The sequence below is a fragment of the Ylistrum balloti genome, unplaced genomic scaffold (assembly GCF_031769215.1).
Source record: "Ylistrum balloti isolate Yb309-2 unplaced genomic scaffold, AGI_CSIRO_Ybal_v1 Utg370018, whole genome shotgun sequence".
Taxonomy (NCBI): domain Eukaryota; kingdom Metazoa; phylum Mollusca; class Bivalvia; order Pectinida; family Pectinidae; genus Ylistrum; species Ylistrum balloti.
Window position 1 is genome coordinate 174,863 of NW_026782087.1, and position 24,123 is coordinate 198,985.

Consider the following 24,123-nt stretch of genomic DNA (forward strand, 5'->3'; position numbering starts at 1 on the left):
GATTTTACCTGAGTGTACATTTTGTATGTTGGGAGATTTTACCTGAATATACATTTTGTATGTTCGGAGATTTTACCTGAATGTACATTTTGTATGTGAAGAGATTTTACCAGAATGTACATTTTGTATGTTGGGAGATTTTACCTGAATGTACATTTTGTATGTGAAGAGATTTTACCAGAATGTGCATTTTGTATGTTGGGAGATTTTACCAGAATGTACATTTTGTATGTTGGGAGATTTTACCTGAATGTACATTTTGTATGTTAAGAGATTTTACCTGAGTGTACATTTTGTATGTTGGGAGATTTTACCTGAATATACATTTTGTATGTTCGGAGATTTTACCTGAATGTACATTTTGTATGTGAAGAGATTTTACCTGAATATACATTTTGTATGTTGGGAGATTTTACCTGAATATACGTTTTGTATGTTGGGAGATTTTACCTGAAGAATTGGTGAATTTTACCTCAAGGGATGACAAAGTCGTTAAGTGGATATATAACTGTAACTGATGACTCAAAGTTTAAATAAGTTGTTACAGAATGAAGATAACATCATCACAATCATCTTATCAATAACTCGATTATAAAATAACATCATCACAATCATCTTATCAATAACTCGATTATAAAATAACATCATCACAATCATCTTATCAATAACTCGATTGTAAAATAACATCATCACAATTATCTCATCAATAACTCGATTGTAAAATAACATCATCACATCATCACACTCGATTGTAAAATAACATCATCACAATCATCTTATCAATAACTCGATTGTAAAATAACGTCATCACAATTATCTCATCAGTTACTCGATTGTAAAATAACATCATCACAATCATCTTACCAATAACTCGATTGTAAAATAACGTCATCACAATTATCTCATCAATTACTCGATTGTAAAATAACATCATCACAATCATCTTACCAATAACTCGATTGTAAAATAACATCATCACAATCATCTTACCAATAACTCGATTGTAAAATAACATCATCACAATCATCTTACCAATAACTCGATTGTAAAATAACATCATCACAATCATCTTATCAATAACTCGATTGTAAAGTCAATGTATCTATATAGATAAATTACAAAAGATGAGTAAACAGATACGTCAAGAACCATAATGAAGATCACGTGTGAACCAACTATATATCACGTGTGAACCAACTATATATCACGTGTGAACCAACTATACATCACGTGTGAACCAATTATATATCACGTATGGACCAACTATATATCACGGTTATCACGTGTGAACCAACTATACATCACGTGTGAACCAACTATATATCACGTATGAACCAACTATATATCACGTGTGAACCAACTATACATCACGTATGAACCAACTACATATCACAAGTGAACCAACTATACATCACGTATGAACCAACTATATATAACGTATGAACCAACTATACATCACGTATGAACCAACTATATATCACGTATGAACCAACTATACATCACGTATGAACCAACTATACATCACGTATGAACCAACTATACATCACGTATGAACCAACTATATATCACGTGTGAACCAAGTATGAACCAACTATACATCACGTATGAACCAACTATACATCACGTGTGAACCAACTATACATCACGTATGAACCAACTATACATCACGTATGAACCAACTATACATCACGTATGAACCAACTATACATCACGTATGAACCAACTATACATCACGTATGAACCAACTATACATCACGTGTGAACCAACTATACATCACGTATGAACCAACTATACATCACGTATGAACCAACTATATATCACGTTTGAACCAACTATATATCACGTGTGAACCAACTATACATCACGTGTGAACCAACTATATATCACGTTTGAACCAACTATATATCACGTGTGAACCAACTATACATCACGTATGAACCAACTATACATCACGTATGAACCAACTATATATCACGTATGAACCAACTATATATAACGTATGAACCAACTATACATCACGTGTGAACCAACTATACATCACGTATGAACCAACTATACATCACGTATGAACCAACTATACATCACGTGTGAACCAACTATATATCACGTATGAACCAACTATACATCACGTATGAACCAACTATACATCACGTATGAACCAACTATATATCACGTGTGAACCAACTATATATCACGTGTGAACCAACTATATATCACGTGTGAACCAACTTTATATCACGTTTGAACCAACTATATATCACGTGTGAACCAACTATACATCACGTGTGAACCAACTATACATCACGTATGAACCAACTATACATCACGTGTGAACCAACTATATATCACGTATGAACCTTACTGTATTTCATTAAGTTCATGCAATGCTGGTTGTTATACATATATAGATACACAAGTATATATATATACTTTCATTTGAATGGTACACACATGCTGACGAGGTCAAGAAATTATTCTGCTGAATATCAATATCAACACAGAATAATCTGTACAAATCACGTGTTCTGTGATACTTCACCCAGGGAGGAATGTCCTAATAAAAGAAGATTCTGGTTGTCACAAACACCGCTGACACGATCCGCAGGTCCTATATGTAAATGTCTCCAGTATTTACCTTTTGCACGTGAAACAACACACTTTAGATACAAAAGCAGGACCGATTCTGATAATACAGAGATGTTAATATCGCGCCTATGTGGATCCCGGAATGATATCTCCACGGGAAATTCTTCATTCGTACCGGAGGAACAGTTCCAACACGCCATTGTATATTTTCCAGGTTGTTTGGCAGTTTAACTGGATGTTCTCTAGTGATCTAGGAGTGATGGTTCCAGCACGTCCTAGGGTAGTTCAGCATTTGGCTGGAGGAACGGCTCAAGCGGTGTAGTTCTCCAGCAATTTAACTTGACGGACAATTCCAGCACGCCCGTGGGTAGTTCGGCAGTTAAACTGGACAGACGATTCCAGCACATCCGCGGGTAGTTCGGCAGTTTGACTGGTATGACAGTGTTCCAATCAGTTTATATACAATTGCGAATTGCCTGATAGCACCTAGCAAATATTTTCGCGTGTCTAGTGTTTGCAAACCTGAACACACACAATCCCTGATTGTGCTGTGGACACAGATAGAGATGTCAACAGCTTTATAACGCGCTGGTATACAGAGGTTATGTTGTAACAATCCTGAGTAAATTTGTTATTTGCGATAAAAAGATACTGATCTGTAGACTTTAGGTACACAACGTGCCTGTGTATCGCTGTTCTGGGAGGGGGAGGGGCCAAACACTAAATACATATTTACTGTAGTAATCAAAACACATGCTCGTAATGATAAATTAGATTTGCGCGCGAACTGTGATAAAACTACATATACAAACCCACTGACTTTAACACACTAAAAACAAAAGTTATCATTGTAGATAAGGACATTTAAGGACGAGCACATCCACAGATCTGTTTATAATGGTGGCTGGTCACACTGTCTGCTTTTTATTTTATTTTTCACATCTTTTCTCTCATAACTTATATCTGATCTCTGTGTAAATCAATACAGAATATCTGGGTGAAACTATCGACTCTCTAACTCTCGATACCACCACGTCGACAATGTAACGGCACATTTTAGGGGTCAAATGCCGTCTTTTTACCCAACAATAATGCATCGAACAAAGCACGCAATGCTTTTAAAGAAAAAAAAGTAAAAAAAAAAACAAAAAAACAAAACAAAAAAACCCGAACGAAAACGTCATAGAATAATTTACTTGCAGTGATATTAAAACGTAATACATGTGTATCTAGTATTTCTAAACTAACCCCTTGTAGCACGAAGGCTGCTATGTAAGAATTTAGTGTTTACGTTGATCTGAAGGTTTGAGTGTCTGAGCTGTAACAGAATGTAAATCTATACATTAAATTAATCTTCTTTACTTGTTCTGTCATTTTTACACTTTTTAATTTTGTCTTGCTTCCATCTTTTCGCCGAAAACTTTTACAAGACGGGGATGCTTTCAGCTATTGTTGTTTGTAATCTTTCACGTATATAAACAATTCTATACTTTTTAAATTGTAACTCAATCGTAAATTTAGAATTGAAAACAATGTTTAAGTATGCCGTAATGTTTATAATAAAAGTTAGATACATAACTCGTTGTTTTACTTATTGTATATGCTGTATTCAAATTTTGAACTTGAACTTTCGTTTATCTAAAAAAAAAAAAAAAAAACAAGTTGTGTAATCACAAATCTTAAACTTGAATTTTCGCTTTACTAAAAGCCAACAAATTGTTTAATTGGCATTTTAAACTTGAATTTTCGCTTTCTAAAAGCCAACAAATTGTTTAATTGGCATTTTAAACTTGAATTTTCGCTTTCTAAAAGCCAACAAATTGTTTAATTGGCATTTTAAACTTGAATTTTCGCTTTACTAAAAGCCAACAAATTGTTTAATTGGCATTTTAAACTTGAATTTTTTTTAAAAGCCAACAAATTGTTTAATTGGCATTTTAAACTTGAACTTTCGCTTTCTAAAAGCCAACAAATTGTTTAATTGGCATTTTAAACTTGAATTTTTGCTTTTCTAAAAGACAACAAATTGTGTAATTGGCATTTTAAACTTGAATTTTCGCTTTTCTAAAAGTCAACAAATTGTGTAATTGGCATTTTCAAAACATTACGTATATTTTACTACATTAATTAGATGATATTCCTAATTATTCGATATTAATCAAAATAAGTGACTTTCTGGTGTCTGTTTAAAATACGTTCTACATTATACATCTTAATAAAGATTAACCGTTATCATTATATTTAACCTTTAGTTAATTAAACGTTCTGTTCATTGTACATTTTGTGGCGATCCTTTAATTATTTCTTGGTTGTTTTCAGTTTTAAAGTGTGACCTGTCTTCGTTGTACTGCCTTTCTATCATAAAAAAAATCAAAAAGATTTGAAATCGCTTAGTGGATTACCTCCACAACCGGAACTTCCTGTTCTTATCTTCTTCCGGTCTCCTCGCCTTATTTTCTTTCTCTCTTATCAACACGTGTTCGTGGTTGATATTTTGTTGTCTTTAGTGTCTATGTATTGCCATACTGGGAACGAGACTAGCACGTCGTAACAAAGTCTGTCCAATGCCTTTGAACCACTGATAATATATTATGTTTAAATGAAATCTTTTCTTCACCAATAAGGCCAAGCCTTCATAATTGCTTGTGGAGTGAGCCCTGTAGTTCTTCAGGGCTTGTAAGTTTGAAATACTGAGCTAACTAAACGGCGATGTGGTTTTTTTTTTCTTTGTTCCTTCTGGTACTCCAATGACAAGCAATAGACGTTAGACCTCGATACAACAGTAGTAAAAGGACAAGTCCAAATTTTGTTCTTTAGTCTTTTTACATACTCTAACAAAACACTCACCAGAAAGACCCAATACCATTCATTATCGCCCTCAACACTAGTCTGATATTCTGATATCATCACATTTTATAGTATTTTTATATTAGTATATTAGTACCTATACATTTTATAGTGGGTAAATATGGTAATCATTCATTATGAATTAATTCTATAAAGTGTGGTTCCATTTCCGTCAACAAGAGCGGTTCCTATGTGAAATTCGTTCCGCCATTTTATCAAAATATGTCTTTTATATTGATATTATATGACATATCTCTTGGTTTGTACAATGATACTGGAATGGATGTGTTCTAGTGAAGATAAACACGTGCATTTCTAGGCGTGTTAAGGTTGACTGGTGTTGACTTGTGCCAGAATGATTGATGTGAGTTGGAATATCCATCTGATGATGATGATGATGATGATGATGATGATGATGATGATGATGATGATGATGATGATGATGATGATGATTGATGATGATGATGATGATGATGATGATGATGATGATGATGATGATGATGATGATGATGATGATGATGATGATGATGATGATGATGACGATGATGATGACGATGACGATGATGATGACGATGACGACGATGATGATGACGATGATGATGATGATGATCCCTTTCTTATTTTGAACATGTAAATCTTACTTTTTAATGTTACCTATACCCACGAAGAACAGACCAACTACCTTTGCTATCTAGATCCTATTTCCGACACGTGATGTCACGTGTTATACCTGCCCCAGCTACTCTGTTTCAGTATCTTCGTATCACCTCTCCTGCCTCTGATACCTCTATCTATATAATCTCTCTGACGTCACAATGTTCGATAAAGTCCTGTCATGTCCGTCCAAATGTGATACGATTGTACCCGACATAGGCAGGTCAGGACAAGACGGAAACTAGTGACGAATGCAGGGAACCCCTTGGACTCTATGACATTGACAATCCGGAAAATGATACGACCGCACAACACGATAAAAGAGATATTTTCGAAACTGTTTCCACCCTGTTATGGTGTCTGGTTGATGCCCGTTTAAAATATCACGTAACATCAGTGTGTTTTATTACTATAGAGAGTTATAACATCAAGCAATTAGCAATTTAACGACCTGTTTATACTCAATAATGTATGTTACATTTTAATTCACATACATACATTTTGCTACAAGACAATACAAACACTAAATGGGGAGGTTTTATCCGTGGACTATTCCGTCTTTTCGTGATAGAGTTATCTGCTCTTGTAATTTTCTCTCGCAAACTAATGAAATAACAACGAATGCCAGTTGGTAAGAGCAGACGAGCCTACATGAAGGAATTAACGGATTTGGTTCAGATTCATTTGAACGCGTTTTCCTTGACTTCAGTAACATGAGACTGACATCAGAATCAAACATATAGATGACGCTAGATTATGCCAAGTATGTCGTTTACACTTTGATGACGGGAGTTTAATGGCTTCACAGAAAGAGATATGTTTTGGTTACGCTGTTGACATCATCCCGTTCTCTATTAATTTTTTACCCTATTTCATCTATGACGTCACAGTGCAACTGACATCGACGTGACGTGAAGCAGTAAGGATAATTTCGATGCTGTGATGCGTAAACTATCATCATGATGAGATTGGGAGCTGTCTAAACTAAGGTCGACGTAGCTTTTTTGTTGCCATACAAAAAGAGTCATGCAGAGGTTTATGTCACAGAACTTCCTTATAAACCAAATGTTATTTTTCACGAAAGAACCTGTTCATTTGGAATAACTTAGTTGACACGTTACAGAGAACATGACTGGATGGTGATGTGACCACTCCAAAACCACCTGGAGTTTTTAGTGTGCAAAACAATTAACATATTATTGTGACTACAATTCTACGGTTTACAAGAAGGAAGTCAATGTTTGATGGATTCATCGAACCGTGACTTTTAAACATATCTTTGGAAGTAAGGTAAATCAACGTGTTTCTGGTGTTTCTTAATTTCCTCGGAATATATTCCTTGTCAACAAAAGTATGTTTCTCTCTTCTTTTTTAATCCAGAAGTTTCGATTTCCCATGGAAGATAAGCCGAAAATAAGGAAATACTACACAGCGACACAGAAGACATTGTTTCTAACTGACAGATTGATATTGCTTTGTGTTGCCGTCATAAACGTAAACATAAGAGTAAAGTGCGAGGTATTCCGGGGTGATGGTATGTTGAGAGATATGTTTGACAGATGTTCCGGGTATTACTGATATTTCGAAGTAAATGTGAGAGAAGTTCTGAGTTATCCGTGTTGTAAGTTTGACAGTAGAAGCTGTTATCTGTATCCTGAAGGGTTGATGTGAAAGATGGTCTGAACTGATGAGGGCGTTATTCTTATCGCACCTCAAGTTTTCCCAATCTTATCATTGAATTCCTCCTCCTATCCCACCCACCCTACCTCACCCCACCCCCAGAACTACTTAGTTGAGACATGATCGTGAAAACCCGTGTAACGCGGAGTTTCTTAAAAAGCATCTTTAAGACGCGCGTGACATAATACTTCTGGAGATAAAATCTCAAGGTATGTAAGTTGTTAATTACACTGTGACAGACAGCCGGTAATTAATGACCTTAGGAAAACCCAATATCGAAAGACTTCCCGTCGGATATACTTAGTCCACACAGAGGGATTCAAACATTGTGTAGCTGGACGGTAGAGCAATCCTTTCTCTTAGTATGGTAAAAGTTAAAGCACAGCATAACAAATGTCACGCTCGGTACTGTAATAGAAGGCAAATCTAATCGGTAACATGTCACATTCCAACACAAGGAACTGGGATATTTTTGTCTACACCGATAAAACACGACTCGGAACCGTTGTAAATAAATGTGTTTCAGGGAATGGCGATCGTCAGACTCCTGACCAGGACGGACCCAAGGCTGGCAACCGAACGATTACCTCCATTTATAATCAAGGCTAATCTAGTAGCCTATCTTGGCGCGATACAAGTTCCAGGCAACCCCGAAATCAGCTCTGCCAGTGTCCAGACATTTTATACTTAAAAGGGCCATTATCGGCCCCTTCTGGATTGTCGGTGTGGATAACGACCGCTATCAGACGTCCTGACCCCTTATGACTTTTACCGCCCCTTCGGACCTAGGGTAAAAGGAGTTGGCGGTCGTAGAAGATTAAGTAGGATTTCTTCAATACTCTATATACCAATGACAGCTCTATAGCAAGACTTAATGGACAGAGATATAGATCAGTGGACACATAATGAAAGCAACGGACAAGAAACTATACCTCTCTGGAGTAGTCAAAATAGTACAACAAAGGTCACACTTACTTACATACTGAAAACGACATTTTGTAGAAAAAAACTTGAAACGTAATGATGGCACTGGTTATAACATTCCAAACCTTGCTCAGTAGGTCAAACACCTAGTTCTACGGTACAGACAGTAGGTCAAAAAACCTAGTTCTACGGTAAAGACAGTCGGTCAAAAACCTAGTTCTACGGTAAAGACAGTCGGTCAAAAACCTAGTTCTACAGTAAATTCAGTCGGTCAAAAACCTAGTTCTACGGTAAATTCAGTCGGTCAAAAACCTAGTTCTACGGTAAAAACAGTCGGTCAAAAACCTAGTTCTACGGTAAAGACAGTCGGTCAAAGACCTAGTTCTACGGTAAAGACAGTCGGTCAAAGACCTAGTTCTACGGTAAATACAGTCGGTCAAAGACCTAGTTCTACGGTAAAGACAGTAGGTCAAAAACCTTGTTCTACGGTAAAGACAGTCGGTCAAAGACCTAGTTCTACGGTAAAGACAGTCGGTCAAAGACCTAGTTCTACGGTAAAGACAGTCGGTCAAAACCTAGTTCTACGGTAAAGACGGTCGGTCAAAAATCTTGTTCTACTGTAAAGACAGTCGATCAAAAACCTAGTTCTACGGTAAAGACAGTCGGTCAAAGACCTAGTTCTACGGTAAAGACAGTAGGTCAAAAAACCTTGTTCTACGGTAAAGACAGTCGGTCAAAAACCTAGTTCTACGGTAAATACAGTCAAAGACAGTAAAGACGGTCAAAAACGGTAAAGACTAGTTCTACGGTAAAGACAGGTGGTCAAAAACCTAGTTCTACGGTAAAGACAGTCGGTCAAAAACCTAGTTCTACGGTAAAGACAGGTGGTCAAAAACCGAATTTCACGGTAAAGACAGTCGGTCAAAAACCTAGTTCTAAGGTACAGAGAGTAAGTCAAAAACCTAGTTCTAAGGTACAGACAGTTTGACAAAATCTTTTTCTACGATACAGGCAGGTGGACAAACAGCTAGACATGTCGTACCATAAAGAATAGTAATAAAAGACAGGTGACAGCACTTTTCCTTTAATTTTTTTTAGATGTATCAAGACAACGGACTTGTCAAAAACGTAAGTGAAACATTACTATCTGGAATATCAGTGTTTGCCGGTCTTCATTGGCGACAGTATAACTAACACTCTTAATTTCAAACACATTCGAGCTCTTTTTAAAATCTTGTTAGAAGTATGATGTACAATGAACAGCATTACCATCCTTTGTAAGTTGTGACAAATTGGACATGTAACTATCACCATACGTTTCGGTTACAATTAACAAGATAACTCAACTCGAGATAAACACAGAACAAGTTAGGAAAACTGTACCTCGACTTCAAAGTAGAAAAATCTAGAAAGATTTATGAAGAAAAGGACACGAAGAGTAAGAAATTTTCCGTAAACTTTAGCCTCCTCTATTTCATCTGATATGCAAATATCTCACACACAGGGTACAATGCTCACTCCCCAAATATGCGTTTGAAAATTATTAAGACCTGCTGTTGTTTGTTTTTTTTTTTATGAATTTCAAAATTTGTTGTGTTAGTTTATAAGATCATACCTAGATGTATTTACCAGCGAGATCGATTACAAGGACCATCCATAAAAAGGCCAAAGTTATATTGTTGATAGACGAACTCTCACTATAATAATGACGTCATTAGATCACGTGATGTTGCGAGAGCTTTACCGTTATTATATAGTATCATAAAGCGAACGTAAAGTTCTCAACCATTTTAAAAATAATCTAGTTCCTTTGAAAATGACTTCATTTTGAGACAATAAAAGCGATAGGAGGAGTTGTTGAGACAAGCAGTGAACCTAGCTTTATACCCAGATCTGAACGAACGCACCGAGCAGACGTCATAAAGTCGGCAATAAATGGCGGCCGTTTCATTGTTGCTCGTGCTATCGACAAGTGTTGCCCGCCAGTTTACTGCCACTCGTCATGGAGTATCCCGTGTTAAACGATTTATAGACATCAGCTTTTCCGGAGAAAACTTTCGCAATGACAGTATCCGTGTGGCTCACGTGGCTGTATATCAGATACAACAAAAAATCTCTTTTTCCCGCCAAAACGCCTTGTTTGTTGTGTTTTACTGTTCCTTGTGTAAAATATTTACCACGTTCTCAAAGGCTCGGTAAAAATCAATTCAGATATTTTAAAGCAAAGTATAAACTTAAAAAACACAATTACGCGGGAAACGTAACATCATGACTTAAGCGGCCACGTCACTGTCGTCTGCCATCGTCTGTACCGGAGATTTTGAGGGTCTGAGGGAGCGGGGGTAATCCTAGACGCGTCCTGGAGATCTACCCCGATTACATTGCCCCAGTTCCACCATGTCCTCTGACAGTCACTTTATCACGCTGACTGTTAGTGTTATCAGCTGGCTCGGCATGCCTTCTTCACCAACTCGTCTATCTATAAGAGAGGTGCGCCCAAGCTCAATCCCTACTAACATTTATTGCCTGATCAATAATTGGAGAGCACCGGTAAATATACATAGTTTGGCCAACTTTATTTTCTTAGGAAAAGTCAACACAAGCAAATTCAAATAAAAGTTTGAGATTTTACTAGCCGCAGTAAGTGGCAAAAAGACCAGGGGGACAGACCTTGCAGAATTAGGCTGCACGTCAGTGCTGTTTTTGACAATCTTTGTCTAAACTGGCTTGTTTGGAAATATGTTGTAAGTGTTTCGTCTCACACTTATGAGTTGAACTGGATTACAGAGGACTAATTTCACTACTCTCCCAGCTGGTAATGGATATTTCGGGTCATCTGTCATCAAACTTTCCTTTCGAAATGGCTAATTATGGATCAGACATGGCGCCAAAGATCGGGGTAACCCTTTGTTATTAATTTTCCTATGCTTAACTTCATTCTCTTCCCCTTTAAACACCAAACTATCTGCTTTACTCCCGACTCCGCTTCACCGTTTGTACTGACCACCATTTTGTTTCACCCTCCCACAGCCTCTCGCGAGCTACCATGATGCCAATTGACTTGAATGCGATGTGCGGTGTTGGTTTCAGAGTTTATTACGAGAACGAGAAGGGCTCGGTCTGATTCCAGATTGATTTTAACCTTTGACAAAAGCTGTGTGATTATTCGAGTATATTTTATCAAATCGGGACAGGATCAGAAGTACAAAGTTTGAGATAATATTTGGCCCCCGATACTAACAGTGTCGCGCACAATGACAGGTTATCAAATCTGCTCCACACACGCCACAACGCTATTCTGACAGATTGAGTTAAGCACACTCCGGTTGACGAAGGGAATGAGAAATATTATTCTTTATTAAGTTACTTGTAGAGTTAAAGTGGAGTTTTCAGCTGCTCTACAGCTAAAAGTCTCCAGTCAATTGTGATGAGTTTTTATAAACGTTAGTGATGTCCTGTCTTCTGACAAGTTTCATTCGATCTTAACCCCTGAAGTAATATAATCACCAATTACTGATGTTATTTGACCTTGCAATGGCGCTGGGTTTCTCGCCTCTCGGTGATTCTTTAAAAACACCTTTTTTACTACCCACGCTTTGAATAAGTCCTTCACGTGCATAATGCATAAATTCTAGCTTATATCTGATAAAACAGTGATAACTGGAACACGCAATACATATTACCTGATTTGTGTTTACCCTGTTTACAAACTGTAGATGATACACTACAACACCACTGCTGTATGAGCTGTATACCAATAGCTCTCTCGACTCTAACAATTCTGGGCTAGTTAATTCAGCGTTTTATTATTTTATTAAATACCTATCATGCGTACTGCATTTGTGGTCACGGCATTGTAATTTGAAAATGACGTCATTAATTCGATGATATCATTGATGTAAAACTAATTATAGAAATCGCCACTGAATACCTATCAATGGTAATTCTGGTTGTTTAATATTTGATAAAAAAATGTTTAATTTTCATTCCATTATACTTAAAATTGTTATATTTATTGCTTTATAGCATATTATACCTTGATATTTTCCTAATGTCCATATCATTGTTACTGCATGTTCAGAGACATTAAAACTGCTGCAGTATAATATTTCAAATACTGTCGCGTGCGAGGCACGTGACTTTTTCCATCATAATGTTTACCTTATATGGACCTGTACGCGCATTGAACACCCGGATAATAGTGACCGGTACCCCACTTCCCATTCATATCACAAATTGAGGCGCGTGTCTATTTCAAAAGGAGACGAACCGAGGCTAGAAGGAATAGATTAATTAGCCCTAATACAAGCGCCGTGAGTTTGTTGACAAAGTCTCTAATGACGAACAAACCGATAAAAGATTATGGCAGCACACGCTTGGCGAAACTGTTGGGGAAACCTTGTACAAATTGAGCATGTATGTACGAGGTGCAGCCTTGCACATGCGTAATTTCGTTGTCATCATTTACTCCTTCCAAATCTTGTAATACGTTGCTAGGCAACTTCGATGACGTTGATGGCAGATGTCTCCTGGGACTCCTGGCTTTATAAAGAAAAGTATTCAACAAGTTTCGAAAACACGAGCTCGATCTTTCTCAATAAAATGGAATTGTTTTTTCCTTGGATTACTAGATATGGATTGTCCAAAATGCCAGATTGACGTATATTTTCCGAATGATCTTTCGCAGGATGGTAGCTTCGGCCATGCATATTTGCAAAACTAGAGATAGCTCGTGTGGTATGTTCTGTGACGTCAGATGATGACGCCCATCATTTAAGTCTTCTGATGCAATGAATGAAGTGTGGGAGGGATGGAGTCTTCGGTATACCGGATATAAACTTTGACCCCAAATGTTTTGGGATTCAGAGAAAAGCGACGCTCCCATCCAAATCAACCATATCTTCGTGTTTATTATCAGGGTATGTTTTGTATGTCGCCATATTTACATAAGTATGTACTGGATTGTAGACGGGTGGACTGAAACATTAAATCACAGGACCAAAATATCGACCAACAATTAAAACAATAGAGAATGACTCACAAATGTCTCGTTATCAGAACTATCCGAGTACTGCACTATCAATACATAATGTATCAATAATTCTCATCCAGCACAGCCTGCTGAGCAAGGATCAGTTCAACAAAACGGATTCTGGCAATTTATTAATTCTACAGATCTCTCTCATTTCCCAGTCATATTTTCGCTCTCAAATATCAGTAAATAAGACTGGGTACATGACAACCTCAGCTATAAACAGCGCTTATCTCTAGGTCTATAACCTGGGATTATAAATTACTGATACCCAGAGGCATGAAGAGCATTTTATCTTCTACAGTATCCGACGGCGTAAAATATTTCCCAATAAAATTTATGAGGGATTACCACGCCGCGACTGTTCTACAATCCGTGCTCTTCAAATGTTCCAGCCTTCCACCGTTGACATGTTACCTATGCTGTTGTCATGGCGATGCCAAACGCTTGCATTACAAGTATAATGCGAAATTCAAAATTACCTGTCCTATCTCTTTGTTTCCTCCGCACGCCGGAGAGCTACAAAATCCCGACTTCCTGTTTGACAGTTCGTGCGTCACATCACAACACCTGTTGTCCGTTTTACTATGACTCGATTTCCTGATGTTTTATTTTCGTATTTTTTTCACGTGGATACGTTTTTATCCACAAGCTGTGGCACTTTGTGTCACTCGATAAGAACAAAGTTATCGCCGAACCGAGTGATAAGGTCTCACTTATATATAATATCGTCAGTGATTTAACACCGGGGAAAAATATGAAATATATTTTGTCGGTCTAAATGTTAAAAAAAATTATTAAGTATAGATTTTGTCCGAACTTTCCCTTCCTTGTGATATTATGGCGAAGGCGTGCCACTACTTTCTTCCGGTGTGAAACCAATACTGGTGACCTATAGCGAGTCATCACGGATATAACTATACCTATTTACGACAGCACGTGCCGGGTACTCAGAGACAGACACAAGTTTATAAGTGACGAAGGGTATCGAGAACATGTTCTTATAAAGCATGCTAACCTGGCTGTTATCAAGTCAAATATGTCATGTAGATAGATTTTCCGCAAAAATAGTGATGGCAATCAGAACCACGTTACAGACCGGAAGAAGTGTCACAAAGACGCGGGATTGCTCATTTAACACGATGTAGTACGAACTCTAGATGGGATCCTGCGATATTTCTCACTGATGGTGTCACCTGTTATCGCCAAACTCAAAAATAAAAATAGCCTTATCTACATTTCGGGGAAGTACCCGTTTGGCGGGTCGGGGGATGGACCATGTCACTTTAAATGACAGTTGACAGGTGACATAAGGTGCGAGTAGGACGCATGCACGTGTTGTTGGTGTCTCTTTAGTACAATAATGCAGTCGTAAACCCGAATACCCAGTATCTCTAAACCTCGCTTTTAAGATGACAAAAAACTTGAATGAACAGTTACAAAGAGTGAAGAAATAAATCAAGTTATGAAATAAGATATCACATCTTAATACCAGGTAAAGTAATAACTAACGTGCTGTCTTTCTTCCACTATCACAGGGCCATATTATATTGATGTCTCTTTATAACGTCACAGGACCATATTACATTGATGTCTCTTTATAACGTCACAGGGCCATATTACATTGATGTCTCTTTATAACGTACAGGGTCATATTATATTGATGTCTCTTTATAACGTCACAGAGCCATATTACATTGATGTCTCTTTACAACGTCACAGGGCCATATTACATTGATGTCTCTTTATAACGTCACAGAGCCATATTACATTGATGTCTCTTTATAACGTCACAGGGTCACATTGATGTACCCTTCACAACGTCACAGGGTCATATTACATTGGTGTCTCTTTATAACGTCACATGGTCATACCACATTGGTGTCCTTTACAAAGGCACACGAATATATATTACATTGGTGTCGCTTTACGTTGTCACAAGGTCATATCCCATTGGTGTCCCCTTTACAACGTTAGAGGATCGTATAAAATTGTTGTCCCTTTACACTGTATTATGACCATATTACACTGATGTAATTTACACTGTAACAGGAACACATTACACTGATGTCATTTACACTGTAACAGGAACATGTTACACTGATGTCATTTACACTGTAACAGGAACACATTACACTGATGTCATTTACACTGTAACAGGAACACATTACACTGATGTCATTTACACTGTAACAGGAACATATTACACTGATGTCATTTACACTGTAACAGGAACACATTACACTGATGTCATTTACACTGTTACAGGAACATATTACACTGGTGTCATTTACACTGTAACAGGAACACATTACACTGATGTCATTTACACTGTAACAGGAACATATTACACTGGTGTCATTTACACTGTAACAGGAACACATTACACTGATGTCATTTACACTGTAACAGGAACACATTACACTGATGTCATTTACACTGTAACAGGAACACATTACACTGATGTCATTTACACTGTAACAGGAACATGTTACACTGATGTCATTTACACTGTAACAGGAACATATTACACTGGTGTCATTTGCACTGTAACAGGAACACATTACACTGATGTCATTTACACTGTAACAGGAACATGTTACACTGATGTCATTTACACTGTAACAGGAACATATTACACTGATGTCATTTACACTGTAACAGGAACACGTTACACTGATGTCATTTACACTGTAACAGGAACACGTTACACTGATGTCATTTACACTGTAACAGGAACACGTTACACTGGTAATTTGACAAGTTCACATTTTAAAAAAAAAAAAAATTTTTCAACAATGTCACACAGTCATGCCTCATTGATGTCTTTTTCAGGTCCATTGATCATTCTTAAATTGATGTCTTTTACAACGTAGATAGTGCATACTTTATTGGTTTGTTTTTCAAAATCATATTTCATGTCTTTTACAAGATCATTCTTCAATGGTGTCTTTTAATGGTGACGTCATAGTTTCAACGTCCAATGGTTTGCCCTTTTACGTGTCACAAATTCCAAATGTTCCCGTCTTTAAACAAGGTCAGAATGTCGAACACTATGGCTGCCCTATGTCATGCGTCTTTCCTGGTCAATGTGAAGGAGAAGCAAATGATATTTATTTCCCCAACATAATGAGATAGAGGAGTATCGATTTTAGAATAAGCTAGCTATTATTTGAATCTAGAGGGATAATGTTATGTACATGCATAAATGCAAAGTTCAGCACTGTACTTTAACAGTACGACACCATTAAATATAAAACTTTATATACATATTCTTGTCTGTGCTGGAGTGTGTGCACGTTTAAAATATCAATATTTACACGCATATCCATTCATAATGGTCGTATGTACCGAGCTAAAATATATCTGTTCGGTAGGAGGCGCTTTTTGTGACTATTGTTTTACATAGAAATAGTTTGATAAATATTGATATTAAGAATATTATATCAAAAGAAAGAAAATATTGTCCCAAATATTTCAAATGACTTTAAATCGACGTTATATATACATTGTACCTACGCTGAAGCTACCTTGTGGATTATGAGATCTATATAACTATCAAGTTGAAAAACAGAAATTTGATGCGACAACATCGTTTAATGTTAGTTAGACATCGCACTTTTTTTGTTAGAAAACATTATCTTCTTCTATTTAGGCACCACACTATAGTGAGCAACATTATCTGAATTATTTAGGCACCACACTATAGGGAGACAACATTATCGCAATCATTTATATACCATACTATTGAGAGACAACTTTGTGTTATTTATTTAGACACCACACTACTTTGGGAGACAACTTTGTGTTATTTATTTAGACACCACACTACTTTGGGAGACAACTTTATGTTATTTATTTAGACACCACACTACTTTGGGAGACAACTTTGTGTTATTTATTTAGACACCACACTACTTTGGGAGACAACTTTGTGTTATTTATTTAGACACCACACTACTTTGGGAGACAACTTTGTGTTATTTATTTAGACACCACACTACTTTGGGAGACAACTTTGTGTTATTTATTTAGACACCACACTACTTTGGGAGACAACTTTATGTTATTTATTTAGACACCACACAATTGGGAGACAACTTTAGCATATTCATTTATATATCATACTATTGGGAGACAACTGTATGTTATTTATTTAGACACCACACTATTTTGGGAGACAACTTTGCTTTATCTTAGTCAGACTTCGCACTTTTTTGAGATAAAAAATATTCTATTCTATTTAGACTCCACACTAATGAGAGACAACATTATCTCATTTATTTAGACACCACTACAGACAACATTATTACATTTATTTAGACACCACTATAGATAACATTATTACATTTATTTAGACACCACTATAGATAACATTATTACATTTATTTAGACACCACTATAGATAACATTATTACATTTATTTAGACACCACTATAGATAACATTATTACATTTATTTAGACACCACTATAGATAACATTATTACATTTATTTAGACACCACTATAGATAACATTATTACATTTATTTAGACACCACTATAGATAACATTATTACATTTATTTAGACACCACTATAGATAACATTATTACATTTATTTAGACACCACTATAGATAACATTATTACATTTATTTAGACACCACTATAGATAACATTATTACATTTATTTAGACACCACTATAGATAACATTATTACATTTATTTAGACACCACTATAGACAATATTATCTACATTTATTTAGACACCACTACAGACAATATTATCTCATTTATTTAGACACCACTATAGATAACATTATTACATTTATTTAGACACCACTATAGATAACATTATTATATTTATTTAGACACCACTATAGATAACATTATTACATTTATTTAGACACCACTACAGACAATATTATCTCATTTATTTAGACACCACTATAGACAATATTATCTCATTTATTTAGACACCACTACAGACAATATTATCTCATTTATTTAGACACCACTATAGACAACATTATCTCATTTATTTAGACACCACTATAGACAACATTATCTCATTTATTTAGACACCACTATAGACAACATTATTACATTTATTTAGACACCACTATAGACAACATTATCTCATTTATTTAGACACCACTATAGACAACATTATCTCATTTATTTAGACACCACTATAGACAACATTATCTCATTTATTTAGACACCACTATAGATAACATTATTACATTTATTTAGACACCACTATAGATAACATTATTATATTTGTTTAGACACTACACAATTGGATGTCATTAGCTTATTAATTTAGACATACCACAATTGGGAGACAACATTTTCTTATTTATTTAGGGACAAAACTATTGGGAGACAATATTATCTTATCTAATTAGACATCAAACTATTAGGGGACAATACTGTCTTATTAATTTAGACACTACACATTTCGAAGACAATATTATTTTATTAATTAAGACACGACGTAATTGGGAGACAACATACAATGCTCAATGTTCACTCAACAACGAAATCCTATATCTTCTGTATATGATTCACTAGAAAGTCTTTATTGGATCTTTACAACTGCAATAAATTTAAAAAGGAGATGTTTAGCCTCTTAGAAGCAGATAAAAAAACTCTGATACCATACCCAATAAGATAAGAATTCCTTTAAATAGATAGATAATTTTATTCCTGAAAAAGAATTTTGGTTTCAATATTTTCATGGAAAAACACTATGATAGCGAATGAAAATTTAGTTCTAGTTCATTTGTTAAATCAAATTATCGGCAAAGAGTAACTTTTTTCATAGAAGAAAACAAACAATCAAGAAAAATGTCAAAGGACTCCCCCATCATTGGAGAACGACATGTTATCATGTTATTAATTTGGAAAGTAAAAAATAAAATAATGATAGAAATGAAACAAAAACTACGGGCAGTCCTGCAGGTTGACCCCCAAGTTGTTGACCCCTACACTAGGAATCCTTCCTTTACCCCACGGCGCGGCGCCTAAGTCTCCCCCGGTGTGCCAAGTCACGCACCCGGGTCTGACAATATCTGGGGAGGGAGGCTTACCCAGTGCGCGCGACGGGTATCAAAGACTTCCCATATGGCCCTGACATTTGTTGGTGAAACACAAGGAGCACAAGGGTCAGTCTGAATTCGGACGGCCCAATTTCATCGATAACAACACCCTTTTAATCTGCAAAATAACCGGCCTTAGTCGTTTATAGAATTAATGGGTTTAATTTTACTTTGTGTCGTTTTCATTCTCTTTGATAGGAGATAATACGTTAGAGATTATTTAACCTAAATACGCAAAAATGAATAAGGAATCCTCTTGGCGGTTAATTTCATTCATGATCATTTAACCTGGATAATGATTAACCAGGTAAACAAACACTAACCAATACAAATATCAAATGCAAAGAAATCAATGAAAAAAATACTCAGTTATCAAAAGAGATATACAACAGGACGGAGTTATCAATGGAGATATACAACAGGAGAGAGTTATCAATGGAGATATACAACAGGACAGGGTTATCAATAGAGATATACAACAGGAGAGAATTATCAATGGAGATACACAACAGGAGAGAGTTATCAATGGAGATATACAACAGGACGGAGTTATCAATGGAGATATACAACAGGACGGAGTTATCAATAGAGCTATACAACAGGACAGAGTTATCAATGGAGATATACAACAGGACGGAGTTATCAATGGAGATATACAACAGGACGGAGTTATCAATGGAGATATACAACAGGACGGAGTTATCAATGAGGATATACAACAGGAGAGAGTTATCAATGGAGATACACAACAGGAGAGAGTTATCAATGGAGATATACAACAGGACGGAGTTATCAATGGAGATATACAACAGGACGGAGTTATCAATAGAGCTATACAACAGGACAGAGTTATCAATAGAGATATACAACAGGAGAGAATTATCAATGGAGATACACAACAGGAGAGAGTTATCAATGGAGATATACAACAGGACGGAGTTATCAATGGAGATATACAACAGGACGGAGTTATCAATGGAGATATACAACAGGACAGAGTTATCAATGGAGATATACAACAGGACGGAGTTATCAATGGAGATATACAACAGGACGGAGTTATCAATGGAGATATACAACAGGACGGAGTTATCAATGAGGATATACAACAGGAGAGAGTTATCAATGGAGATACACAACAGGAGAGAGTTATCAATGGAGATATACAACAGGACGGAGTTATCAATGGAGATATACAACAGGACGGAGTTATCAATAGAGCTATACAACAGGACAGAGTTATCAATGGAGATATACAACAGGACGGAGTTATCAATGGAGATATACAACAGGACAGGGTTATCAATAGAGATATACAACAGGAGAGAGTTATCAATGGAGATATACAACAGGACGGAGTTATCAATGGAGATATACAACAGGACGGAGTTATCAATAGAGATATACAACAGGACGGAGTTATCAATGGAGATATACAACAGGACGGAGTTATCAATGGAGATATACAACAGGAGAGAGTTATCAATGGAAATATACAACAGGACGGAGTTATCAATGGAGATATACAACAGGACGGAGTTATCAATGGAGATATACAACAGGACGGAATTATCGTGGAGATATACAACAGGACAGGGTTATCAATAGAGATATACAACAGGACGGAGTTATCAATGGAGATATACAACAGGACGGAGTTATAAATAGAGATCTACAACAGGACGGAGTTATCAATAGAGATCTACAACAGGACGGAGTTATCAATAGAGATCTACAACAGGACGGAGTTATCAATAGAGATATACATCTGGACAGAGTGATTAATGAAGATATACAATAGGACGGAGGTAGAGATATACAACAGGACGGAGTTATCAATGGAGATATACAACAGGACGGAGTTATCAATGGAGATATACAACAGGACGGAGTTATCAATGGGGATATACAACAGGACAGGGTTATCAATGGGGATATACAACAGGACGGAGTTATCAATGGAGATATACAACAGGACGGAGTTATCAATGGAGATATACAACAGGACGGAGTTATCAATAGAGATATACAACAGGACGGAGTTATCAATGGGGATATACAACAGGACAGGGTTATCAATGGGGATATACAACAGGATGGAGTTATCAATGGAGATATACAACAGGACGGAGGTAGAGATATACAACAGGACGGAGTTATCAATGGAGATATACAACAGGACGGAGTTATCAATGAGGATATACAACAGGACAGGGTTATCAATAGAGATATACAACAGGACAGGGTTATCAATGGGGATATACAACAGGACAGGGTTATCAATTGAGATATACAACAGGACGGAGTTATCAATAGAGATATACAACAGGACGGAGTTATCAATGGGGATATACAACAGGACAGGGTTATCAATTGAGATATACAACAGGACGGAGTTATCAATGAGGATATACAACAGGACGGAGTTATCAATGGAGATATACAACAGGACAGGGTTATCAAAGAACGAAGATCTTTTACTGCCATTATTTTTCTTTTCTGAAACATAATGTATTCTTGCTTTAAAACGGAAAATACCTTGACGTTCTCCAAATTATAAATCTGACTATTTGAAATATCGAAAAGTTTGGCGAACCTTTCAAAGTAGGAAAACGTGTTACTTTTAAAACAGAGATGGTTTCTTTCTCAAATTTGGTCGTTTACTTTCCTCTAGAATATTCTCCTCCGAATCTAATAACATAACCCCACTAAACTATGAAATGGTCTATCCAATTGTAGTAGGAAGCATGAACCCACCCCCCCCTCCTCCCTCCCCTAGACGGCGAACGATTACTCATCGACTTCCTGTTATTAACGTGATAAAAAACATGGCTGATCACTAATGGTAATTATTGGGGCAATACCATATTTCGTCTAAGCATAATCAAGCATGTTAATTTGTGAACTATTATTTTGAAAGTTCATCCCGTGTTCGTAATACTACTTATTTGATGTATGATGTTACGTCGCGAACATTCGGTAAAAGATCGTTTCTGTACTACGTTTCTGGTTGTTACAAGTTTTGAATCGGAAGGTTTCTCCAAGCTTTGATCAAATACTTGATCTCAGTCTTATTTTGAGACTTGATCTCACTGCCTCATTTTCTCGATAATGTGTGAAACCGGTTAATTCGATGTTCAAAAATTATCTCGATGTCGCGATTTTGCGTGTAACATGATTGGAAATACTCTATTTACTTGCTTGATATGAAGTTGGACGTGTTTGATGCTCGCTAGTCGTGGTTCCGTTGTTGTTGACCTAGTTCTCATTAGGGAACGTGACATTACTTTTTTTCAATTGACAAAAACTAGCGTCGTCGATAACAGTGAAGTCGCGTAATCCTTTAGAACGCCTGGTCTTATTCTCATTTTTTTCCGGGAGTCTGCTTGTGAATCTAACTTTATTCATACTTTGTCCTAGATTTATCTACTTTGAATTTTAAAAATCCAGTATTTTCTTCGTTGTCTATGGACACCATTCTTAGTATAGATTTGCCTGTTGCAAATACATGAAACTGCGAATTTTTTTTAAAGTGTCGAACACATTCGTCTACTCTGGTGGATGTTTGTAGAGAGGTTCCGAATGTATCTGCATCGCGCCATATTTACCACATCAACTGATTTATCCCAAGATTATGTATTATGTGTAAATATTTAACTATGAAATACGTTAAAACTAAACTTTTATTGTCTGAATCTAACTAAACACCTCACGCGTGTTCGCATTTAGTTGCAGTTCTTACAAAATTGTCAACACTATACCAGATGGTGGAACCGCTCGTCAACTACCACTAACGGTATAAACAAGCATTCAACGACCAAAGCTGGTATAGAGGGATTCTGTACATGTTTAAAGGGAAAAGATATTTTTAACGAAAAACTTACCGAATTAAAAAAAAAAAAATAGCTTAAGAACCACACACACCAGATATGTTATATTGACCCAAAGTTTGAAATAAAGAAAAGGACTGAATAAAGAGAACATCTATATAGCTGTCAAGATGACACTGTGATAAGAAGCCGAGAATCACATGTCCTGTATTGTATCGATATCTTACGTTTTAAACGCAATTATAAACTGTTGTGTGAATTTATGATTTAATTTTGTCCAAAAGACAAAGCCAATCCGTTGAGAATAAATCCTGGATTTGTTTACTTCGGCCTTTTCTGCGGTTTTAATGATCATCGAGAGGAAGGTTCTTTATGGGTTTATAGCCCCCAAGTGATATGTTGTCTTGTTTTCTCCCAGGACTTCTATCGAGAGAATTCATTATACACCCGATGTAAGGCTGCAATCATGGCAATGTTTACTGAAGGC

The 24,123-nt window shown here is 36.4% G+C and overlaps 1 protein-coding gene across 1 annotated transcript; it reads left to right on the top strand.

The window, feature by feature from the left end:
• Positions 1-19,831: 19,831 nt before the first annotated feature.
• LOC132548556 (cyclic AMP-inducible protein BP74-like) lies at positions 19,832-22,093 on the top strand. The gene is made up of 3 exons (XM_060212418.1): positions 19,832-19,872; positions 20,186-21,380; positions 21,608-22,093. Exons 1-3 carry the CDS (start codon positions 19,832-19,834, stop codon positions 22,091-22,093), a joined length of 1,722 nt encoding a protein of 573 aa, XP_060068401.1.
• The last annotated feature ends 2,030 nt before the right edge of the window (positions 22,094-24,123 follow it).